At 37.8% G+C, this 22,186-nt stretch overlaps 1 protein-coding gene across 6 annotated transcripts in view; it reads right to left on the bottom strand.

The window, feature by feature from the left end:
• The window catches only part of Pcca (propionyl-CoA carboxylase subunit alpha), a 345,878-nt gene that overhangs the window by 168,337 nt on the left and 155,355 nt on the right, over positions 1–22,186 (bottom strand). For all 6 annotated transcript variants that reach the window (XM_078016291.1, XM_078016287.1, XM_078016290.1 and 3 more), the window contains 2 exons: positions 4,375–4,518; positions 2,976–3,050 (listed from right to left, as the gene is read on the bottom strand). In XM_078016291.1, coding sequence (XP_077872417.1) covers positions 2,976–3,050; positions 4,375–4,518 — 219 coding nt within the window. The remainder of the gene's footprint in view (positions 1–2,975; positions 3,051–4,374; positions 4,519–22,186) is intronic.

Genomic DNA, 22,186 nt, shown 5'->3' with positions numbered 1-22,186 from the left:
AAAGATAAGCCATGGTTTCACTCTCTTCAAAAAGGAAAAAAAATTACACCAATATATTTTCCCTGTAAGGTTTTAAAAGAGAACATTATGCCCAGAGGGCTTTTATTTCCAAATTTGCAAACACCAACAAAAATATGGATATTCCTATTCACAGTCATACATGAAAATCTTTAGGTGAAAGCCACTCAGCATATTACAAAATATACTTCGGCTTTATTTTCTGAAAACATACTTCAGAACATAAACTAAATTCTATTAAATTCCTGGTGTTAATTTAAAAAGTTTTAAAAAGAACTAGAAAAAAATAAATAGAGCAGCTTTGAAACAATGCTATCAGTCTTCACTCTCCCCACATTCAGGTAGCCCCAAAGGGCAACAGACGATCAGGTTATATAACCAAAAAGATGACTGTGTACTTTAGTTGTCTCCGTTTTAATGCCAAAAAGTTAAAGATCTAACTTTACCATCACGTCATATGTAAAACCACAGCATACTTGCTAATGAGGCTGTGTTCTAAAACCTTTGACTTTCAACATCTCCTATTATTGCTACATTAACAGCTATAAGCTAGTGAAAAATTCTGATGTTTAACTCACTGGTGAAATAACAGACAATAAAGAATATTTATTACATCCTCCTATAGTTCATAACTTAAAAATTTTAATTACCTTGAATAATACCATCCTAAAAGTTAAGTGACTCAGAGCTCCTACATACAACTATGTCTCTCGTATTTACTAAAATCATGATCATGGGAAATACGCCATTTTAATTTAAAAACATATGGGGTAAAATCAAAATATGTGTAATCAACACATGTAGGCAAATTGACATTTCCAATTTGAAATTGTAACAAAGCATGAAACCCCTGTTCTATAATTTACTGTTTACAAAGTTTTCTCCGAAAAACTAATTTCTAACAATTAAGAGTCAAATCAAGTGCTCATTCCTTCAGGGAAACAAAGGCCATAAAAATTTGCAGTGCTTTAGGAATAAAATCAAATGGAAATTGAACCAATTTTATAAACAGAACAAAAATGTAGTCTGAAAATAAATTCATAAAATATGATTATCAAGAATTAGAAAGGAAATCTTCATATTTGCCCTACTGATAAATTTCAGGTTTAAAGATGCATGTGAAAAGTACAAACCATAAGTCAACTCTTAAGTATGTATGCTTGTGACCAAAAAAGGTAAGAGTAAACATGGTTCCTCAAGTTAAACTGACTGATCTAGTTTTAATAAGGCAGGGAGGAACCTAGGACGCTCACAACAAGAACACCCACACAGCTCTGTATGAGATTCCTAAACCACTGCTCAGAAACCCCCAGCATAATTGAAACTGCTTTCTCCAGTACCACAGTGGGCCCTGGGAAGTATCAGACATCTCCCACCCTCCTCCTCAATCTACCTCTCCCCCGAAGCCCAACTCCCAGCCCGCCATGTCTACCTGACAAGTGACAGCCCAATCTGATTAAATGCTTCCAAGGGAGGGGACTCATGGGCCTCCATGACAGGCCAAAAGTGATCACCATGGAGATACATAATTACAGCTGTCAACGCATCTACTGTCCTGCTGACATCAATTTGATTGCTCCCAGCAATAATGATAGACAAAGCTTAGTGTGCACTCTCCTGCACCCAATCACTTTATCTATTCCTTGGTCCATTTAGCTGACATGCAACATTCACACAAGCAAATAACAGCAGTAAGCAGAACATTTAAGGCATTTTAATTGTTTTTTCTTTCTATGGATGGCTCACAACTGCAAATGTTATTACATAAAACTCCTGCTGCAGCATTAATTGAAGAAAGATTTGGTGGGACAAAGCCTGTAGGGGGTATAGTTTGTCCATTATCACTTGTACTTTCAACAGGTCTCACGTTTGAAAATTGCAAATTACAAAAACTTGCGAGGGCAAAATGTTTGACATCCTGTTAGCTATTACAACGTGGTGAAAACTTCTAACAACTCGAGTGATCATTATCAATTCTTATTTAATACTTTTTTGTTTGATTAAAAAAGTGTTTAGATATGTCCCTATAATACTTATTTTCTCATCTGCTATTTAACGTCACATAATGCCTGTTAAATCTTTACAATTTTTTTTCTGCCTTCAGGCTTTGAACACAGCATGGAGTCTCCCAGCCTAGAAAGGGTCAAGTCCCTTTAGAAAGCACATGGACAAAAACAATTTAAAAAGTGAAATAAATCATATATCCAATAACATCTTCAAATTTAGAATTCTTCCTGTAATCTTTCACCATCTTCTTGCCAGTAATCAAGCTGAATAATCATATTCACAGATGGTGCAGCCCTGTCATCCACCAGCTAACATGGTGTCATATCTGTGCACTTCTACCTTGATTAAGGGAAAGGGAATGTCCTTGTTCTTTTCATGCAACAAAAACTATTTAAAGAGCAGTTATTAAAGATAGAAAGACTGTGGAATAAAACAGATTACTTTTTCTTAACGGATATAAACAACATGTATTCTTAAAGTCAGTGACACTTAATGGCCTGAGGCACACTCTATTTTTCTTAATCCAGTTCAATTAATGGGATGATTTTGTGTTTAAGTTTCTTGACATTTGACTATCTAGGGAAGCTGCATTCTATTTACTGAAAAGATTAAACTGTAACACACACACACACACACACAAAAAATCATTTATAGTTATTCCTTAGGATTACATGATCTTTTTCGTTACAATTTTCAAAAGAACTGGGAACCTCTTAAACTATCACTTATGTTATCAGATGTCTCTGAGTTTCCCTTGTCAAAAGAATTCTGTCTTTCCTGAACACTCTAAAGTACAAAAAAAAAATTTTTTTTAAATAAAAACACTGATTCCCCCTGAATTACACTTGTCCCTCAATTTACACCCTTTGGTGTTGACTTGCTTTCACATAAAAGTACGACATAAATCAAGATTTTAACCCCTCAGCTGTTATTACAGCTTAATGACTTACACCAGGTAGATGTATCGGCTCTTGGTACTGAGACAATCTCCCAATAGACGGTAAACCAAAAGACTTGTAGGGGTCCTGAAAGTTCAAAGGAAAGGAAGCACAGTCTTTGAAATATAAATCAGCACAAGTAAGGTCAGCTACAACGAAGAAGCATTCATAGCTCTATTTTTAACATGCAGTATTTACCGAATCACAGATTTCGGAATGCTACTGTCTTACCCACTAGACAACTCAAAAGTGTATTTAAAAATCAAACAGAACTGCAAGCAGAATTTAGCCTGACCTTGATCGTACTTTATTGTAATTGGTAAAATTCCAACTTTTTGTAAAACTTCTTAGAATGCCTTGGGCAAAAATAAAATAACCTAGGCTCTACATCAAAACATACTCAAGTTCAGAACAACAAATGTGCTGCACTAAAGATATTTGTTTTTCTTACTTCTCAAAACAGCTCACATATGGTAAAACTTGAGAATCTGGGCTCTTCAAATAAAGACCTGAAAAGAATCGCTGCACGTGCTGCTAGATATGTATTCCATTTACAAAGATCTTAGATCATCAGAATAAATAATAAGTAAGATCAGTGTCACAAAAAAGATATACCCCTTAACACATGATGCAGAGCAGGAGGGGCAGTAACAGCCATGACAAAACATATTTCAAGCTACTTTAAAAAGATTGACACAACATTCAGTAGTCTTAAACACAGATACCACTGATTTTTTTTTTCTATATGGACAGACATTTTAGACAATCTAAAAGTAAAGGTGCAAATGTTGCCTTGAATTCTTGTCTTAATCATTTGGAAAAAAAAACCACATTTTTAGGTACTGAGTGTTCTATTTCCTTATTCATATAATTATACAGTAATGTCAAAATACTGAACTAAGAACTGATGAGTAAAATTATGAAATAAGAATACATGCTTTATGAAAAGCTCATTCAAATTTTAATCATAATGTCCATGTAATCATAAAGGACAAACTAAAAAAAAAAAAACTGTTGGAAAAAAGTTCAGTAAACGTGGAATCAATAATAACCTGTACTCAGGGTAGGCTCTTTTGAAAAAGCCCACAGAAAGTTATAACTATTTCTTATTAATGAGGTTGAAAAACAAAAGCAAACAAAATAAAAATAAAACCATAGTCCATTCATGCTCAGAAATGCTCAACCAATGCTTGTTGCCTCTGATTGGAATGGCAGCTGGAAATACATAATTCTTTAAAATTATGGTGAATTATGTGGAAATCATCTAACATTTTTCTGGTTTGATTATGGATTACATAATCAAATACCTGACACAGGACTTAACGCCCTGCATTACCCGTGGGCTAGCTACACCAGGTCTCCTGACTCTGGACACCACCACCATCCTTGCTCCCAGCACCACTGGCTTTACCTCAGCGTAAACCCGGCATTCCACGGCCCAGCCATTGATGGGAATATCAGTTTGTTTGTGCCTGAGCGGGTAACCCTTAGCAACACGGATCATTTCTTGGACAAGGTCCAGGCCAGTGATGCATTCTGTGACAGGATGCTCAACCTGCAAGACCAAGATGTGCCTGTCAGTGGGTGAAGAGCAAGGTGTGCAAGTAGAATTAAACAAGAGAGTTTTCAAAAGGTGCTGGGTAAAATGAGGTCAGTTATACTTATCAGTTATACTTGGCTAAAATACCCTCAGACTGGAGGATAAGATGAAAGACTAAACACAATGGGGCACATAAATCACGATAATCAAAAAAATTCAGACCTAAAAAGTATTTGTAAACTATCTGTGTTACTTTTCCCAATTTTGATTTACTTGTGGCCCAACAGTATTTAACCATTTAACTTGAAACTGATTCTCAACTGAAAAATACATTCACACATTCATTGTGCTGCAAGTCTCACTGTGGCTGATAGTCAGCCTGTTCTGCTACACTTAACATGGCATCTGTAGGGGCTGCTTATGATTTTCCAAAGCACTGGTCGAGCCGCGTCTCAGCCACTGCATGCGTTCACTAACCTGTCCTGACAAGCAGCCAGATTAGCGTGGTTTTGCATCAATGCAGTGCAGCAGAAAGGAGCAGATGGAGCCTGCAGGTTGCTCTCCCTTCAGACTGACCTGGGCAGTGCTTAGCATGCACAATAGCAAAGCAGAGCTAGTGAATCACTCTGCGCTCTCAGCAAATTGTGGAGAACTGCTCAGGTTGGTGCTGTCAAGGGAGTACCTGGCCTTCCACACTAACACATGGGATGCATATGTGCAAAAACATGCACTGACAACGCAGGCGCACCAATAGGGATATACGTCATTATAACTTGATCGATCGCCTATAAATTCCTAAACTTGAGATAAAATAAAGCCAATTATGGTGGTACAGAAGATAATCTGCCCATCCTTGAAAATCTGAAAAAAGCTTTAGGATTGTAATAAAACTTTGGCCATAACTGCTGCTTTGATACTGATTTTCTTCCTTATAGAACTTAAGTATGTCCTAAATGCACTTCACAATAGTTACATTGCCATGGCATGTCATATTTCATACATGGGCAAAGGAAAAGGTCAATGAACAAGCAAATTATCTTTCCATCTTCAACTACACTAATTGAAGGACAGGACTTAGTCATTATAATAATCTTGAAGCTTATCATAAGCAGACAATGCCATGGTTTTGAAAAAAAGGCTTGGTAAAAATAAACAGATGGCATCCATAATTAGCTCTGTGTGTGTTATGAGTTTGTTTACAGTTTCAACAACATTTTAAGACATTTTGACATAATTTTAATGACAAATCATTGCTAAAATAAGCATCTACCCTTTATAAAATAAATGTGACACTAAATAAAGATATTATTAGATGGTTTAAAATATATTTTTTGAAAGTAAACCATGGTTTGTGAGGAGTAAGACTCCGTATGATAAATATAAAAAGAAAGAACGAATGTGAAGTCTCGATTATTGTTAGAACCCATTTCATGGAAGAATGCATCTCAGCCCTCTGGTCAATAGGAGAAATCTACCCATGCCCACCGCCATGTAAAATGATGCTATGGGCACATCCTTGCTGGGGGAGAAACAATTTTAAAAGCTAAATGAAGGAGTCAAGTTTCCTCTTGCTATGTCTACAGCCAGAAAAGTTGAGTAATACACACGAGGCAAGTAAACACGTGTGGAATGAATAAATAAATGGAGGAACAGCAATCCCAGCCATGTCCACAGCAGGTTGCAGAGATAGGCCTGCAACTTGTGGCCCTCCAGAGGTGTTGTCCCCAGCCTTTTCTTTCACATAAGAAAATGCTCACAAAAGCAGAGAATAAATAGAAACATCTGTGCAGCCATGTGCTGTTGTGTTCATCCCACTACGAAGGCTTCAACACCCAGATTTATTTTGAGGCACTATTTTACCTTAGAAGATATCCCTGTAACTGTGTAGAAAAGTAAGTACATTAAACTCACTTTGAATGGAAACCAAAAATGGACTCACTTTTTTCCAATCTTGGCCTTGTGTAACAAATATAACATAACATTTCGTAATTAGAGAGATTGGACGAATTCAAAACTAAAAGTAGGAAACCAAAAAAATAAGCTTAAAAAGACAAAATCTTTACTTACAGAACTTTCTTAAAAAATATTCATTTAGGGCTGGGCTGTGGCTCAATGGTAGAGCGCTTGACTAGCATGTGTCAATTGAACCCTGGGTTCGATCCTCAGAACCACATAAAAATAAGTAAGTAAAATAAAGGTATTGTGTCCATCTACAACTAAAAAAAATATTTAAAAAAAAATTCATTTAGGTACATGTATTGTCAAAGCCCACAAAGTAGTTTCACATATCTGAACTTCTCAGGTAAAATATATCTTCTTTAAAGTAAAACTTAACACTTTTGAAAGAAACCCTTCTCTAGACATTGAACTCCAAAGCTACTCAATAAAATGTGAAAATTTCCTTGAGGCCTTGTGGTATCATCAACAGCATCAAGAATCTTCCAGGGGTGACACTGTTCATTAGACTCTTCCCCCACTTCTGACGACTCAGCAATGGTTCCTTCTTAACCAGTGACAGATCACAGATACATACTGGAGCAAAATGGCACCCAGGCCCAAATACAACTGAATAGAAGGTTTTAAAATCTCTTTAGTAAGTAGAAAGGAAGGGAGGGAGAGATAGAGACAGGGAGGGAAGAAAGAAATGGTTAACGGAAACAAAGAGGAAAAATGAGTTAGATTAGTGTCTGCTGAACCAAATGTTCCTCTGGTCTCACCTAGACAAAAAACCTAACTACAGAAGCCTGATGCTAATAAACATCTGTTCCAGGGCTGTTGTGAGAGGGAGGTGTGACTAACACAAGTTTTTTAGACACCACCTCGGCCATTAGTAGGTCACATGCCTTGCTACTCTGCAAGAGGAGGGGTCTTGTGTGCTTCCCCCTTTTGCAAAAGCATCTCTATGGATGGGAATCCCAGGGAGCACACTTTTCAACTTTCAGAAGAACAATTCCCTTACTGTGATTCCACCCTCACTAAGCAGACTTTTGAGAACCTGGCTTCCTGTGGTTTTTCCTATCCAACAAAAATTTTATTGTTCCAAAGAACACATAAATAACGGATTCACTATGTCTTATTTTGCATTGTAGATTAACATATTAGGATTTAAATGCATAGACCTTGTAGTTTAGTCAGCAAGACTAAGCCCTAACCAACACCCCCCCCCAAAAAAAAAAATCACACATACAAAAACAGGAGTAAGCCCTACCAACTTAGAATTTTTGAATCATCAAAGACAAACTCCTGGTTGAAATATATTCATCACAGTAGAGCCATGCTGCAAGGTTTATTAGCAGTTGATAAATCAGTTGGTACCATCAAATGCCAGATCATGGGACATAATCATGTGCAGGAAGTAGAATGAATTTATACAGTTCTGCATACCGACACCAGATGCTCACAAATGGCTATCTTAAAAAAAAAAAAGATCTTCTTGCTATTTAAACTGAGTTTTGTTCAAGCCAGGCACTGTGGTATGTCTATAGTCCTAGCTACTCAGGAGGCTGAGGCAGGAGGATCACTTGAACCCAAGAGTTGGAGGCCAACCTGGGCAACATAGTGAGACCATGTCTTAATTAATTTTTTATCTTGTTAGTAACCATCAGGCTTTTTTTCTAGACCTCTCTGCAGCTCCCTCTTAATTATCTGATGCTATCAAACTGATTTCCCTGCAAAATAAGCCCATCAAACACAAAATTGAGGTAAATTAGGCTTTATTTCATCTGAGCACTTAATTTCCATAGTGATGAACTTAGGAACTAAATCTTTTTGCTGCTCTCCACTTCATGAGTCTCAGAATTATAATTGCAGATCTGACACTTCAGTTGTCACCTTGAGCCTTACACCTCAGTAAATATAAACTAGGAAGAATGTGAAAACTAGTGAGTCCTGAAGTCTCCTCCTATCAGACACTTCCTGAATGACAAAGGGAAACATAGTAAGTATACAACAGAGAAATGTGGAGACACGCCCTGAACCACAGCATCACACCCACAGGGAACCATCCTGGGCCACCCGTGGCCTCACAGAGGCACCTCCATGCCAGAAACATCAGTGTGGGGAATCCCCCAAAATGCAGAGACTAAATGTAGTCAGGAGAAAGCACAAGAACCCCAGAGGAGGAGGAACACTCCATAAAGTAAACGGACTGGGCTCTTCAAAACACCAGCACCCCAGGAGAGGTGGTGCACATTTATAATCCCAACAGCCCCAAAGGCCGAGGCAGGAGGATCGTGGGTTGAAGGCCAGCCTCAGCAACTTAGTGAGGTCCTAAGCAACTGAGTGAGACCCTGTCTCTAAATAAAATATTAAAAGGGCTTGGGATATGGCTCAGGGGTTAAGCGCCTCTGGGTTCAATTCCTGGTACAAAAAAGAAAATTCAAGATCATATGGACCAAAAAAGACTGGAATTGTGCAGATTACGATGGATTTATTTCAGATTAAAAGAGAGAAACAATAAGGGCTGAGGATATAGCTCAACTGGCAGAGTGCTTTGCTCATATACGCAAGTCCCTGGGTTCAATCCCCAGCACCAAAAAAAAAAAGTCAGAAAGGAGACACAACAACTAAATGTAATATGTAATTCTGAGCCAGAATTTCTTTCCTTTACAGTAACAAGCCTTAGTGAGACAACTCATGAAATTTGAATATAATCGGTAGAGAGGATGATAATAATATGCGAATGTTAAAGTACTAATTTTGACAAATACTGTGGTTATATTTTTAAAAAATTGTCCTATTTTAAGAAACACAGACTTATTTCAAAGTAAAGAGGCATCAGGCCTGCAATTTACTCTGAAATATTTCAGGTAAAGAAAATGTATATGAATACACACTTTATACCTATACATATGTATAGGTGTAAAGAGGGAGAGGGAAGGTAGTAGCTGCCGGTGAATACAGAAATCCCCTGTAGGGGCTGGGGATGTGGCTCAAGCGGTAGCGCACTCGCCTGGCATGCGTGCGGCCCGGATCCTCAGCACCACATACAAACAAAGATGTTGTGTCCGCCGAGAACTAAAAAATAAATATAAAAGAAAAAAAAAAAAGAAATCCCCTGTACTTTTGCAACTTTACTATAAGTCTGAAATCATTTCAAATAAAAGTTAATAATCATAAAGTGACATTACTTAAGACTTTATTTTTCATATCACAAAACATGATTAAAATAAAGATGACTGATCAACATTCTTTTCTCTCTAATCAGAATCCTCCCACTGTGTCAAATAAAAATAGCTCTCCAACAGCAGATAATGATCATTCAACATGTTTTCTGGGACCTAAACTTTTAAATATTTTACCATGATATTTACCTAACCAGATAACAAGCAAATCTTCCTCAAGAACAGTGAGATTCAGGCAAAGTTTAATGATATTTATATATTAATTTCAAATGAAAACTGGCAATGAGAAGAGGGGTGGACAGAATCACAGGGATGAAAGGTGTGCTGATCCAGGCAATGACAGAGGGTGAGAAGAGGCACTTGGTGGTCCCTGAACAGAGGGGTCTTTGGCCTTCACTGTCTAGCAGCTAGTGTCCACATGGACACCCTTGCTTAAAATTCCATTATCATTTACAGAGGGGCATGTGGTGAGAGACTAGAAAGAATGTGTAATTTCCAAATAATGTCATTTTAAATTAATATGATTTTAAGTGACATCTTTATTAAATATATCCAGTCTAAACGGACAAATGACAAAGAGTTGGTTTGTGAATGCCATCTTTTGTAAGCTTAATCTGTTGGACTCAACTCAAGCAAGCAGTGTAGGTGTGACAAATTGTCCTCTTATATAAAATTGAGTTTCATAACTGTGTTTGGCATAATAGGTCTCTACCTTTTTAGCTTCTACCTTTTTAGTTTGTTGTTACTCCCTCGTGAAAAGGATAGCTGATGCCATTATTTTTGGTTCTCCTCTTTTGGTTCAGAGAGATTCTTTGTCCAGAACAGAATCTAACATGTACCTATTAAAATTCTGAAGCTTAACCTCCTGAGAATATAGGATTTCAAAATAAAGATCTGAAGTTATTAGATTTTGATCTACAGGAATCAAAGATAAAAAGCATGTTGGGAAACAGGCCCCAACACACCATTCCTGTAAACTCACCTTGAAAATAATGCTGTGTTCAACAGGAGCTGGGAAGACAGCACTGCTTCCACCCTGGAGCTCCCCGGCCGACCGAACAGAGTGAACAGATGAAAACAGGATCAGGGACTGTAGGGACTGAATCGTGTCCCTCCTCCCTCAAAGTCGCATGTGGAAGTTCTAACCCCCACATCTGAGTCTGTATTCCAAAGATAATTAGGCTTAAATGAAGTCATTAGAGTGAGCCATAATCTCACGACTAAAGTCCTTACAGAAGAGGCATTAGGACACAGACACTGCAAAAGGCCAATGTGAAGGCACAGGGGACCGGCACCTGCAGGCCAAGGAAAGGATCCTCCAAAAGAACCAGCCCCAATGACGCCTTGATCTAGGACTTCCAGCCTCCAGAAGATAACTTATTGTTGAAGCCACCCACCCCAGTCCATAGAGTCCTAGTAAACTAGAAGAACCCCTGTGAAGGATTAAAATACAGATGAAGGACTCCAGATCTCAAAGACAGAGAAGAACTTACCACAAGATTCAAAAAGAGCCCTAGTAACTGTACGGGCCTGACAGACCTGACATGCTTACTTATGCATATCTGTGTGCCCAAAACTTCTGTGCTGCGACTTTCTCATCAGGCTCAGCAAGTAATACAAGAAAGCTGAGCATGAAGGCATTATATGTCCTACTTTTTATCCTTATCCTACCAGACTGACTTCAAACGTTCCAGAATATCCCAGTTCTGGCTGACTCTAGTCAGCCTAACAACCCTAGCCTCTATTGCTTTAAATATAATTTTAAAAGATCCATTTTTCCCCAGATCCAAAACTTCCCTCTAGCAAGAGGGAAATTTTACAAATTAATTAAAAATCCACTTCCCTATAAATTCTTTTCTTTCTACCAATTATTCTTTCAAATGCTCCAATCCCATTTTTAAAATATTTTAGTCTAGAAAGTCCTTGATTTTTTTTAACATTTAAAACTACTCTAGCCAGGTATAGTGGTGCTATATATAATCCTAGCAGCTTGGGAGGCTGAGGCAGGAGGATCTCAAGGTCAAAGCCAGCCTCAGCACAAGTGAGGCACTAAGCAATCAGTGAGACCCTATCTCTAAATAAATACAAAATAGGACTGGGGATGTGGCTCAGTGGTTGAGTGCCCCTGAGTTCAACCCCTGGTACACAACACACGTCCCCTGCCAAAAAAAAAAAAAAAACCCTACTCTGAACATAGAATGGGGTATTTGCCCAATTATAATCAATTGTCAGAAAATAAAATTTGGGTTGCAATAGTTCTCCGGTGTTGGAGAATTGAACCCAGGATGCATGCCCAGCAAGCACTCAACCACTGAGTTACACTCCAAGCCCTGGGCTGTAATTATTCCTAATTATTTAAAAAATGAAACTGAAAAGGGCAAGAATTAAGTTACTAAAAAAGAATTCCTAAAGCCTTCTGTAATATCTGCTTTCTATATGACACAGAATTCTCTCTGATGGAATATGAGGGTGTTTGGCTTTCATACGTTTTCAACAATTCTATTATGCTTTCTCTTCTCCAAAAAAACAAGATTCCATTCCTTCACTGTAGCAATCAATATAAGCTACTGACTCAGGTCTGACAAAAACAGGACAATGTATATCTCTGTCCTCAAGGATAAAGGAAAAGCCAACTGATCACACTGGAGTTTTAGTTGTTTATCATTAAAGATTTTACTCCTTTATGTGTAGCATGCTCTAAATCCTATCATCTTTGGAGACTCTATTAAAGGTGGCTTTAAAAAAATCTAAACTAAAATCTCAAAATAATCTAACATTTGAAAATTAATAATTGCACACATATGCACACAACTAGAATTTAGAAAGGTGTAATTTGGATATTAATCATATCCAAACATGTAAGCAGAGCTAGCTTATCAATGTAGCAAATACTTTTTATCTATTAGTTGCATTTATGTGTGTGTGGGTGTATGTATACACATATATATGTTTTAGTTTTCAATAGACCTTTATTTTATTTATTTATATGTGGTGCTGAGAATCAAACCCAGTGCCTCATACATGCTAGACAAGTGGTGTATCACCACCACAACCCCAGCCCTCTGTTTCATTTTTAGAAAATTTCCATCTCCACCCCCATCCCCGATTCTTAACACAAATGCTCTATTTATTAAAAGAAATCTCTTTCCTAGTGGTTAATATTGAGTATGTTAATTTGCTTAACAGTAATTTTATAGCTAAATGACAAAAGAATATGAAGTTATTGTGACTCAGTCTACCAACTTTTCAGATGACTACTGACAGGCTTTATTAATAATAATGGCAACATTAGCCCCCTGCAGTGGTGCATGCCTGTACTCCAGCTACTCAGGAGGTTGAGGAAGGAGGATCATCAGTTCGAGGCCAGCCTGAGTATCTTAGTGACGCCTGACTCAAAATAAAAAATAAAAAGGGCTGGGGATGTAGTTCAGTGGTAAAGTGCCCCTGGGTTCAACCTCTGGTATCAAATAAATAAATAAATTTAAAAAACTTTAAGATTAGCAATGCAGATGTGTACACACACAGAGATGCATGCCCCAACACACAACTGGACTTTCCAAAACAAAATAATGATTTCCCAATTGTGGAATAAGAGGATGGTCCCTATCAGAACACAAACTCATAGCCTCGAAGATCAATATAAAGAAATAATAACAAGAAACAAAGCATAAATACAAAAAGGTCAGTAGTCTTGAGGAAAATTACAAGCCTCAGAGGCTTGATCCAGTATATCTAATCTGCAATAACAGGTTAAAGAACAAGGGAAAAGATGAGTAGATGGAGGAAAACAATAAATAATAGAAATTTTCCCGAGAATGAGGAATCAAAACCGCACACTGAAAGTGGATCTGGAATACAAGTCAGGGTGATGGACAGAAACCCACACCTAGGTGTAACCTGGTATGGGGGACTGGGAATCAATGAATTCCAGTGATTAAAAGAAAACCGGGCCAGCTTCCAGACAGCAAGAACTCATTACTTACAATGGAAAAGAAATCAGACTTAATATCAGAAATTAGAACACAGTGGAATTCATGAACTACTGAAAGACAAGAACTGAAACCCAAGAATCCCAAACTCAGTGCAATACCATTCCATCTTCAGGCCTAAAGAAACATGTTTGAGGATATGACATTTCAGAACATACGTACACATGTTGCAGCTGAGGAACGTTCAGGGAAAAAAATTCTAAACCAACAAACAAGCTAGAGCAGAAACCTCAACATCAGGGAAAAATGAAGAAGATACAGTAAATAATGAAAGATAATTCCAGTGAGATAATATGAGAAACTGAAAAAGAACTTTAGAAACAGGTAAGTACAAAGCAAAGTCAAAAGTAGCTTGGAAGTATGAAATCAACTTGCGAATCTTTAGTGTTAGAAAGTCAGGGAGCTGGTTACACAGTCTTCACAAATACAATGTTTGTCTGAATAGGATGATGAACAGAGTAAAATTTTAAAGAACAGAACTTCCAAGTTATCAGTGAGAAGAATAGTTAGTAACCTGATTCAAGCACCAGTAGAAGAAAAAAGAAAATAGAAGCAAAACTGGGAAAAAACATTAATTTGAAAACAAATAAAAATGATAAAAAAAAGCATATTAGATTGAAGCTATATTTTCACATAATAAAAAGGGTCAGATTGGGTGTTTTAAAAATTGGTTATAAACTTAGAAAACAATTAAAAGACATGATAAATAATACTTTAAAGGATAAGGTATATAAAAACAGAAAGGTGGACATACAATATGATATAAGTGAACTTTAAAATTAAAGCCCTTAAATATGACAAAGCTACTATTTAATAATAAAGGGAACAAAATTCATGTCATAAATCTGCACATGCCAAATTCTACTATAGATAAACATGGAAATATTAGGAATGCAAAGAAAACTTAAAGCTGTATACTGAAATAGTCACATGAAATCATAGAATGTCTGAATCTTGGGTTAAAACAGTCCAGCCAGGGGAGAAAAGGACGGTCAAGAAAACAACACTAGCAAAGCAAATCCAATGCCAGGTTTCAGGTTCTTGGGGCTTTATCGTTGCTACTCTCACACTTTTATATGTTTGAAAATCACCGTGAGGAAACAACAGCCTGACTCGTGGAGCAAGAGAAGAAAGAAGTAAAGAAATGCAAGAAAGATTTGGATCAAGGATTTTTGCTTCATCTCTGCCCTAAAAATTTTTTTAAACAAGTGAAATCAGACTCAGATTTTTGACTCAGAAACAGATATATAATGTTTTTCATCACAAATAGTTTTTAAAATAAACATGATTTATTTTTTAGAGCAATTTTACATTAAGAAAAATGAGTTTTAAGTAGAGTTCCCACACTTTTCCTTCTTAAACACCCTCCCCACTGCCCCTATGTAAACATCACGCATTATTGAAACAATTTGCTGCAATGGATAAACCCATTTCAATGTTTTTAGTGAAAGGCTACAATTCATATGCTATGGATGTTGACAAATGCATAATGACATGCATCCACCACGACACGACCACTCATCAGTCCTGAATCCTGCACTCAGAACACCAGAGGAAACTCAGACTTTCCTCTCTGTGTGTGTGGTGCTGGTCATTCCTGCCCAGAGCTGCAGCTCCCATCCACCCACTTGTTACTTCAAAGACCCCTCCTGTTTAAAGGATCTCTGCTTGGCTCCCCTCCCTACACTGTGGTGGTTACTCAACAGCTGATGCTAGTTCAAAAAACCAGTAACATGTTAACTCAGCTTTATTTCAAACCCTACAAAAGTGAAATCTTGGGGAAGGGGATCTTTTCACCCATCTAATAGTTTAGAGACTATGGTACCTATGGGTACCTGGACAAAACAAATTCTCAATTTCAAAAAATGGAAAGGAACCTAACTGTAAGGTGAATCAAAATGAGAAATCACTAATCGTGAAGCTATGGTAAGAAACTGATGGTATCCAAAAAAACAAGATACACGTGGTTTAACCCCTGGGAGAGACATGCCCGTGAACAACAAAATAAATATGATGATATAAAGTAATAATAAAAATCACAAAAATGAAAATTTAGGGACAAAACAGGATTAGGTATAAATAGACCAATTTCTTTCTTTTTTAAAAAATTCTGGAGATAAAACCCAGTAATAGGGCATGTTACCACTGAGCTACATCCCAGTCCTTTTAATTTCCTTTTATTTTTATTTTGAAGCAAGGTCTCACCAAGTTGCCAAGGCCAGCCACGAACTTACAGTCAGTCCTCCTGCCTCAGCCTCCCAGGTTGCTGGAATTACAGCCATGTGCAAATGCACCCAGTTCCATTAATTTTTTAAAAAGAAAAGCAACATATTATTTCAAATTAGAATATAAAGAAAAATGAGGGCAGATGGGTTTTTCATAATCCCTTTTCTTCTTGAGAACATATTTTAAGAATTAATATATGTGTAGAAAATTACAAGCATTTATCTAATCATAACAATTCCATCACTTTAATTTCTTATGCTAAATATAAATAAAATAAGCTATCCATTGAGGCAATTTTTACCACAGAAGAATAAAAGTAATGAGAAAGAAACAGTTCTCTTGGATAACAAATTATAATACATAATATACAGATATAATATCTAAAACAGTGTGGTACTAGCACATGAATAAGCAGAAAGATTTAAAAAAAAAAGAAAGTCGGGCTGGGGATGTGGCTCAAGTGGTAGCGCGCTTGCTTGGCATGCGCGTGGTGCTGGGTTCAATCCTCAGCACCATGTACAAATAAAGATGATGTGTCCGCCGAAAAAACTAAAAAATAAATATTAAAAAATTCATTCTCTCTCTCTCTCTCTCTCTCTCTCTCTCTCTCTCTCTCTCAAAAAAAAATAAAAACAGAAAGTCAAATAACAGATCCACATACACAGGAGAATTCAGCATGCAATGAAGGAGGCAATAACAGTTCAATAATCAGGTAGCCATTTTTCAAAAATTAATAAAATAACTTCTAAATGAAGAGAGAACTTCACCATGAAAGAAAAATAAGAACTAGATGAATACATAGAAGAAAACTGTGATTCACCCTGGAGTAGGAAAAACCAAAGCATGCCACAACAATAGAACTGTGAAAATAAATTCAAATGTCAACCATGAACAAATAAAAACTTTCTTCATATGAAGAAAAAAATAATGTACAAGACAAAAAGACAGGCAACAGATGAGGAGAAAATACCTCCAAATCCTATCTGTTGCTTTTATATCTGCATTTATTTGTCGATCCTACCAGAGGAAAGAATGGTTGCTAGATTAGAGAAGGGAACAATCACTTGCTCACAGAGCACTGTAGAACCATTCCCCATAACCCAGGCCCCCGTGGACAACATGGTGCAGGCTTGGCGTCCCTAAACTCACAGAGAGGCATGTATCTGGGACAGGAACACCCAAACCATTGAACTCAGGGCTTATGTAAGAAATATTGGCATATTTTTTCTTCTTCGGCTCTGGGAAGACAGAGACAGAGAATATGCAAACTTTTTTTTTTTTTGAGAGAGAGAATTTTAATTTTTTTTTTTTTTTAGTTTTTGGTGGACACAACATCTTTGTTTTTTATGTGGTGCTGAGAATCAAACCTGGGCCACATGCATGCCAGGCGAGTGTACTACTGCTTGAGCCACATCCCCAGCTCAGAATATGCAAACTTTGCTCTGAAATGTAAGCAAACCCTCTGGCAAGAGGAGAGGAAGCCCCCTCCATTGAACAAGTTCATGTACCAACCTGGACTGTCAACAAATGGTTCTGAGAAAACAGAGACTTCTTCTCCATAGCTCTCTGTCTTTAGGGTTGTTATCCCTTCATCTAGGAGCTGGGGGTCGGGGTGGAGAGATTGTGGGAGTCTTTGCTTAGAAAACCCCAGTCCTACAGAAATGTCAAATACTCATAGAACATTCTACTATCATAAACTAAAGGACATTCTACGACTCAATAAGAAAACTCAAAGGGTAAAGGATCTAATAGTCAACCCACAGAACAGGAAATGTGAATGAATCTATGAAGAAAAATTCAACCCACTCATAATAAGGAAATAAAAATAAAAACAATATTCCATTTTTCACTCTCATACAGGCAAAGATCACTTTTGGCCAGGGAGAGAAGAAACAAGCTCTCCTGTAATTTCAAGGCAACCTGAAAATACTTAATAAAAGTACATATTGTGGGGCTGGGGTTGTGGCTCATTGGTAGAGTGCTTGCCTTGCATGTGCAAGGCCCTGGGTTCGATCCTCAGCACTGCATAAAAATAATAAATAAATAAATAATAAAATTCTGTGTCCAACTACAACTACAAAAAATAATTTTTTTAAAAAAGTACATATTGCTTTCCTGGAAATTCTGCACACTTACATGCAAAATGGATGTAGAAGGTTCCTAGTAACTGCAATATTTGTTATAGAAAGCTACTAGAAAAATGATCAACACAGAACTGGTGAAATTATATGACTAGACATCTATTCGACAGGCTATTGCAAGTTATTAAAATAAAGGTTATAATGTTTTAAGTTAAATATGCCACACTCCTGAAGATGTCATGTTAAGTAAAACAGAGTTTACTTCTACAGAGAAAAATAAACAGCTGTGACAGAATGTGGTATAGAGTGGAGGGAGGAGGTACAGATCATAGGCTGGGGTACAGCTCAGAGGTGGAATGTGTTCTTAGCTGGAATTAAGCAATTGAAATGTGCTTTTAACTGTGGAATGTGGGGTACAGCTCAGAGGTGGAATGTGTTGCTCAGCACCAGAAAAACGACAGCTCAATATGGTATGGAGAGTCACTATTCCAATTTTCTATACATCTGTTTGGATTTTTTGTTTTTTGTTTTTAGACAGAATACTACCAATTCTATTACCATTCCATAAACTAAGGAACTGAAATTTAAGCAAGATTATAATGATATACTTCATTAAAATAGCATATTAATAAATCATCTTTTTGATAGAGTATTATTCCATTTCTCCATCTATCAAATGTGGAGAGAAGGCAAGATGCGTAAGAGAAATGATAAGCCAAGGGGTGTGGAGTGTGAAGGTGGATGGAGAAGTGAGTGTCCATCACAGATGTGGGCAGAGACCACTCCAAAGTATGCATAGGCCAAAAGGGATATTCAGGGAAAAGAAAGGAGCCTCATCTCACCCACAGGGAGAGGGCCCTAGCAACAGGCAGGAGTCCCATTAGTGCCACATGAAGGAAATCTTACTGTGATGCTAAAGTATTGGAATTTTATATTTAAGCCTTGAAGCAAGTGGCTTAAAAAACATAGATAATTCTAACACATAAACTCTGACCACACTGAGAACAAACCCAGTCAAATGGACAAGTGTTCAATGTGCCAAATTTGGTGACTTTCTCAGAGGCACATTTCCTTATAGAGAAAACATATTCATTATCTCAAATTTCTCTCTTGAGGAAATTAGTAAAATGAACACGCTCCTCACATTTCTGTTACCAGAAAATATATACAAGTTCTAAAGCTGGAAAAAGTGACAGTTCAGTCAGGAAATTTCAAGTTTAAAAAAAAAAAAAAAAAGACAAAAGAAAATTATAGCCCTCCTGGCTCAAACTGAAACAGTAATTAGAGATAAGATACAGTTTAGGAGCTAAAGAATTTGGTGAATGTGCCTTACACATTATAATTTAAGGTTAGTAAAGAAATTTAAAAGAGAAAATCCACAGTTAAAAGCACATTTCAATTGCTTAAACAATGTTAAAAAGAAATGTTTGGCATGTGTAGTAAGATCAGCTTTCGAATACCATAAAGTCCAAGACTCCTCAATTATGGGCCCATTCACTGATATCCTACCATCAAATACTCCTATGATATTTGATGGTAGGATGCACAAATGAGTTCAAGTCAAAATGCATTTCTTTGACTGGCAGGATCAGAGTTGCTGAAGAGAGAAAAAAAAGATGAGGAAACATTAAATGGGAGACACATGTACCAAAGTGTGGTATTAGCACAGATCAGGACTATCAGATCTGATATGATGCAATCTTTATGAATTGGAGTCTCCCGTCCCACAAACTTATTTATGACCTTTCTTGATGGCATAGCACACAATGTCCTGGCAAGCTAGCCAAGATACAAAACATAGGTACCTAGATGATTTTGACTGGCAGCACAGAATTACTTAAATATCAACTATTAGATCTTACGCTAAAATGACTGTAGAACAATCTTGAATAAACTTATGGGCTAAAATAAATGAGCCAGGAACACATACCAAAATAATAATAATAATAATAATACCATAACAGCTGGACACAGTACAGCATGCCTATAGTTCCAGGACTACCTGAACCCAGGAACTTGAGACCAGCCTGGGCAACATAGCAAGGTCTCATCTGAAAACAAAACAAAAACCAAAAAGGAAAAACCACAAGCCCATGGTAACAAACTGCACTTAAAAAAACAAAAGATATTAGTTGTCAATTCCTTAAATACCCATGAGTACCTCAATTAAACAATCTTGTATTTCTTGTATGTGGAATGAAATATAAAGGCTTTGTCACTTCAGTTTCTATCAGAATCATATTAAAAGCTGTTATTCTCATGAAGACATGATAACATCTACCCTTTAATAAAAGACATGATTTTCTAGTTAATTATCTAATTACATACACTAAATTATAAAACACATAAGAAAGACTGTAAATCCAAATAGACCAAGCCAGGTGTGGTTGGTGCACCCGCAGTCTCAGCTCCTTGGAAGGCTGAGGCAGGAGGATCAACTGAGCTTAGGAGTTCCTGGCCAGCCTGAGCAGCGTACTGAGATCCAGGATAGGTGGATAGATGCATGGAAGGATGGATGGATGGATGGATGGATGGATGGATGGATGGATGGATGGATGGATGGACAGATTAAAAAACTAAATTCCACAAATATATCAGAGTTTACATTAACTTTCTATGGACCAAACTGTCCAGGCAGATACCAGACAAAGATTGTTGGCTAGGAAATCATACACTGCTTATAGGGACAGAAGTGAAAATGTCTGGCTGACGAGGTCATGTAGAAGAGGATAAAATCAGATACAGAACACAAAAAGGCAACTACCAAAAAAGAGGCAGAAAACTATTTGGGTCTCAGACCTCAGATTCCCTGTTGTTGAGGGAAGGACAGGACCACTGAGGAAACCCACTTCAAGGACACAAGGTCACAGGGCTGATGAAGACAAGGCATGGAGAGAACCCAAACACTCTTCCCTGAAACCACCAGCAGGCAACGAGGACAGTCACAAGAAATAGTCCACCTCTGGGGAAAGGGCCTGAGTCTGCAGACACCTTTTGAGAAGGACAGGCTCAGAGGAACTGGGAAAGACTCTCAGGCTCCCAGGGGCTTCTGAAGAACCATCACCTCAACAAAAGAAGACTCCAGGCAGACTCCGCTTCCTCTGGGAGCACCACAGCCAGCCCTCCCAGCCCCGGCCCAGTAAGGTGTGGAAAGGCACAAGTGTGTTTTCCCCCAATTCTACTGGCCAGCAGCCTGCAACCCCAGCCATCCATCCCAGCCTCTGTGGACAAAGGTGTTTTATGAGTGGCATGATGTACTGAATAGAATCCCATCAAAATTCACATCCATCAAGAATCTGTGCGTGGGACCTATTTGTACACAGGTCTCAGCAAATATAATCAAGTTAAGATAAGGTCAAGGAATGGGGTGACTCCTGAATCCAATATGACTACAGTCCATACAGAAAGAGGGAACTTTGGGCACAGAGATGCTCAGGGAGAAGTCCAGAAGACAACTGTGCTGTGCTGCCACAAATCAAGGAAGGACAAGGAGTGTCAGCCACCACTAGAAGCTGGTAGAGGCAGGGGTCAGGTCCTTCTCAAGGCCCCAAGGAAGAAACCAATTCTTCTGGCACCCTGATGCCGGGCTTTAGCCTCCTGAAATTCCAAAGAATGTGAAATGTGAAATTCCTGTTATGTGAGTCACTTTACCATCATTTGTTATGGTAAACCTAGCAAACAAATGCAAACTCCATAAAACTGGAAGCAAACTAAAACTCTATAGAAATTGAATAGTTAGATAAATAGTGGTATTTTCTTCAAAGGAGTACCATAGAGGAGTCACATGAAACACCCTGGAAGAACCTCAAACACACAGTGTCAGAGTCAAGCCCAAAACAATGTAGACGATTGAGCCCATTAATACAAACTGTAAAGAAAAGAAACAGTAAGAACTAACCATGCTACTTGGGTATACAAAATTCGAAGAAAGAATTATATGGAAACACGAGAAAGTGCTGAGAATCCAGTCAGAAGAGGAGCTGGCGCTAGAGAAGATGGAAGGGAATAACTGAGAAAAAGAAGAAAACGGCTAAGAAGTGCTGCAGAAGACACGGTGGAACACGCGCGGAGTTTTGCTTTGCTCAACGTCGCATTATGTTCTGTGTGTGTATAGTTCAAAATTGAATAAAACAACAAAAGAAGGAGGAAGCCAGGAAAGCCACCTATTATAGCACTGGCAACTTCCTGAGATCCTGGCTAGAACTGACGGACGATGTCCACAGATGCAGGGGCGGCCACTGGTTTCTGATCCTCATAACAGGGA

The sequence above is a fragment of the Ictidomys tridecemlineatus genome, chromosome 6 (assembly GCF_052094955.1).
Source record: "Ictidomys tridecemlineatus isolate mIctTri1 chromosome 6, mIctTri1.hap1, whole genome shotgun sequence".
Classification (NCBI taxonomy): domain Eukaryota; kingdom Metazoa; phylum Chordata; class Mammalia; order Rodentia; family Sciuridae; genus Ictidomys; species Ictidomys tridecemlineatus.
The sequence above is the reverse complement of the archived record's forward strand: the minus strand, read 5'-3'. Positions and strand labels throughout refer to the sequence as shown.